General features: G+C 44.9%; 1 protein-coding gene across 1 annotated transcript; it reads right to left on the bottom strand.

The window, feature by feature from the left end:
* Nucleotides 1–756: 756 nt before the first annotated feature.
* CSUI_004432 (beta-casp domain protein) lies at nt 757–2,755 on the bottom strand (the record flags this gene model as incomplete). Its single annotated transcript, XM_068064623.1, has 2 exons — nt 1,734–2,755; nt 757–1,150 (listed from the first exon to the last, which is right to left on the bottom strand). The coding sequence occupies exons 1-2, from the start codon at nt 2,600–2,602 to the stop codon at nt 757–759; spliced, it is 1,263 nt and encodes a 420-aa protein (XP_067923411.1). The 5' UTR covers nt 2,603–2,755.
* Between the last annotated feature and the right edge of the window lie 194 nt (nt 2,756–2,949).

Raw genomic sequence — 2,949 nt, 5'->3', positions numbered from 1 at the left:
CTCAAGGAAGAACAAGAAATCCATGAGAAGAAACAGAAGGACAACCACAGGAAAAAGGAAAGACACGAGGGAGAGGCAGTTTGACTTCCCTTATCCTGTATCCCACAGTCTACTGAGTAGAGAAGACGATGAGAGCACAAGAGAAAAAACACATACACACACCTATCCGTGTATAGCATTCTCCTGTACGTAGGAATCTAAGACATTTTAAGTAGCGTGGGCACGTATACAATTGACATCTCAATATGAAAGAAAAAGACAAAAGAAGTTACTTGCACGGAGAAGAGGTGAGAAAGAAAAGCCTCAAGTTGATAACCATACTCGCACACAATCCTTTCTTTCTTTCTTTTTATTTCTTTCTTTTTATTTCTCCGTGGCGGTCTTCCTTTTCTGCCGACATTACGTCTCCGGAGGCAAACGAGCACAACACTCAAAGGAAAACGGGAGAGAGAGAGAACGCCGCTCCTATCGGGCGAGTACGATGTAGATTCAAGCACGATCTCCTGATAGTAAGCTTCTTTCTGTCCAGCAGAAATCTCTAAGAAAGATTCTTGACGGCTAGGAGTCATGTTTGTTTCATAAGCAGAAAAAGCAGAGCAAGTATCCTTCTCATCAGTCATCCGGCTCAAAGAAGATGTGTCTTCTTACTACACACCATACAACGTATGATCGAAGGTCTTGCGGTGGACCTATAATATAAATACACGACCATCGAAGAGTACACATAGAGAAATATGCATATAGGTAGATGAGCAATCACATGATAATACTGATCGCCCTCCTTTTATCTATTCCTGCGCATGCAACAGAACGGCCTGGGATAGTTCTATCGTAGAGGGGAAACCATGCACGACGAACATACGGGAAGTAGGACGCACCCATGACACGAGAGTAGACACCGCTGAATAAGAAGGACAAAAAAGACAGGAAGAGACAGAAGGAGATAAAGTGAAAGAAGGACAGGCTTATGGCATAGACATACCTCCATGAACTAGCGCCTACAGGAGAATGATGAACGTCAGAAATGAAAAGACACGGAGGAGAGAACGACCACCGTGAAGGTGAAGAAAACGCAGAGGACGGAGAGGGATTAGATGGAGTCGGGAGAAGAGAGGGAAGAAGATGAAGCAGGGAACTGCTATCCACGTGCCTGTTTGGAGAAAAGAGAGATAGAAAAAGATAACTCTCTTAAGCGACAAAAAAAGAAAGAAAGATGACGGAAAATATGTAGACCAGAGGAGCACAGCCAGATGTCGAGTAGCGAGAGCTTGTATCTGTAGTCTCTTTGAGAGAGCGACTACTTCGCTTCTCATGTACATCTGGGCTAGGCCCAAGAGAGCGAGCGAAGAGGAAAGGAAAACTCTCTAGCCTCATACCACGGGCGTCACAGAAAGCCCGTGTATGTAGAGACATACATCCAGTTTATATATGTGTGTACGTGCCTACACATATGAAGCGCTTTACTTAACACAGTACTATACCTATATATATGTAGGAAGATCTACGTGGAAATGAGCACCCACACGCACGAGTCGATCAGGTGAACGGAAACTAAAGTCTTTGCCTGTCGCCTGCGCGTCTATGCAGGCAACCGCATGATAGTGGTACTAGCAACTCGCTCACTCTACATAGAGTATCTGAGTATCCTCACGAACCAGATGTATACATCTACATAGGCACGCGTTGTCGACTATGGATAGGGGACGACGAGGAGCAAGAGAGAAAGAACATACCAGAGAGGACTGAGACAATGATCAACTCCAAATATGATTTTCCGCCCTCCCGCATCAAAAAGCCAGACAGCTCCACCAATTGTGTGTCCAGCGCGGACGCAGTGTACATACACCTCAACATCATCATCGTCTTCATCGCTTTCACATTCCTCCCCCCCTGTGAGTCCACAAGGACTCATGCTCCCTTGCTTTTCTTCATCTCTTTCTAGGTCCTCTCCCCTTGTCTTCCTTTCCACTTCTTCTCTTCGTCTCTCTTGTTTTCTTCTCCTCGGACGAAGACAAACTCTTTCATCATAACGCAGCGTCCTACAAGCCTGCATCACATCGTTGACATCTGCTAAAGAAACTGAGATAGAGCTTCCTAGCAAAGCATCAGCCTCACTCTTACAGCTGTAGAGTTTGCCTACGAGTATTCTCTCATCTTTCGATTCACTTCTGTCTTTTTCGTCTTTGCGTTCTTGCTCTTCATCTTCATTACCATCTTGTACCCCACTTTGGTTCACAAGCCATTCGGGACTGTTGATCCACCCCCCCTCCAGATTAGGAGGTGTACATACACCCCAACAGCCTCGACTGCGTACAGCACCATCCAAGGCTACAAGACCTAGACGTTGAGCAGGTTGAGTCATATATGCAGGGACACTGAATCCGAAACACTTCTTTGAGAAGCAGCAACACAACAACTCCTCATTTTCTTTATTGAAGGAAAACTTCTTCTTATCTCCCTCTCCTTTTCTTTCACTGTGGCTCGAATGCTGTGTCTTCCCCCTAGAAGTAGAGTCGTCTCCTGAGAATCCTTCTCGACTTCTGTCGTTTACAGGCAAAGAGGAAGAGTCATCCCTCCGTTGTTCACACGAAGAAGAAAGCATAGATTCATCTTCTCTTCGACTTTTCTTTCTCTGAAACGAAGACTCAGAAGAGGACGAGAGAATTTGCTTGGTACGACGATGTAAGAGAGGAAGGCCTCCAACATGACGCAAAGTTCCATGAGAAATGAAAATAGCATCGATGTCATTCAAGTGTCTGCATGCATACAACGAAAGACCAGAAAAAGAGATCGAAAGGAAGACTAACTAACATCCATCGCGAAAGAAGTTGGAATGGAGACTGGCATACAATACATGCTCTATTACGGAGACAAGTCATGTGTGGCCTATACATATGTTATGTATGAATAGGGAGATAGATGGATTGAAGACAGATAGACAGATAGATA

This window comes from Cystoisospora suis, assembly GCF_002600585.1.
Source record: "Cystoisospora suis strain Wien I chromosome Unknown contig_2069, whole genome shotgun sequence".
In the NCBI taxonomy this organism is placed as follows: Eukaryota; Apicomplexa; class Conoidasida; order Eucoccidiorida; family Sarcocystidae; genus Cystoisospora; species Cystoisospora suis.
The sequence above is the reverse complement of the archived record's forward strand: the minus strand, read 5'-3'. Positions and strand labels throughout refer to the sequence as shown.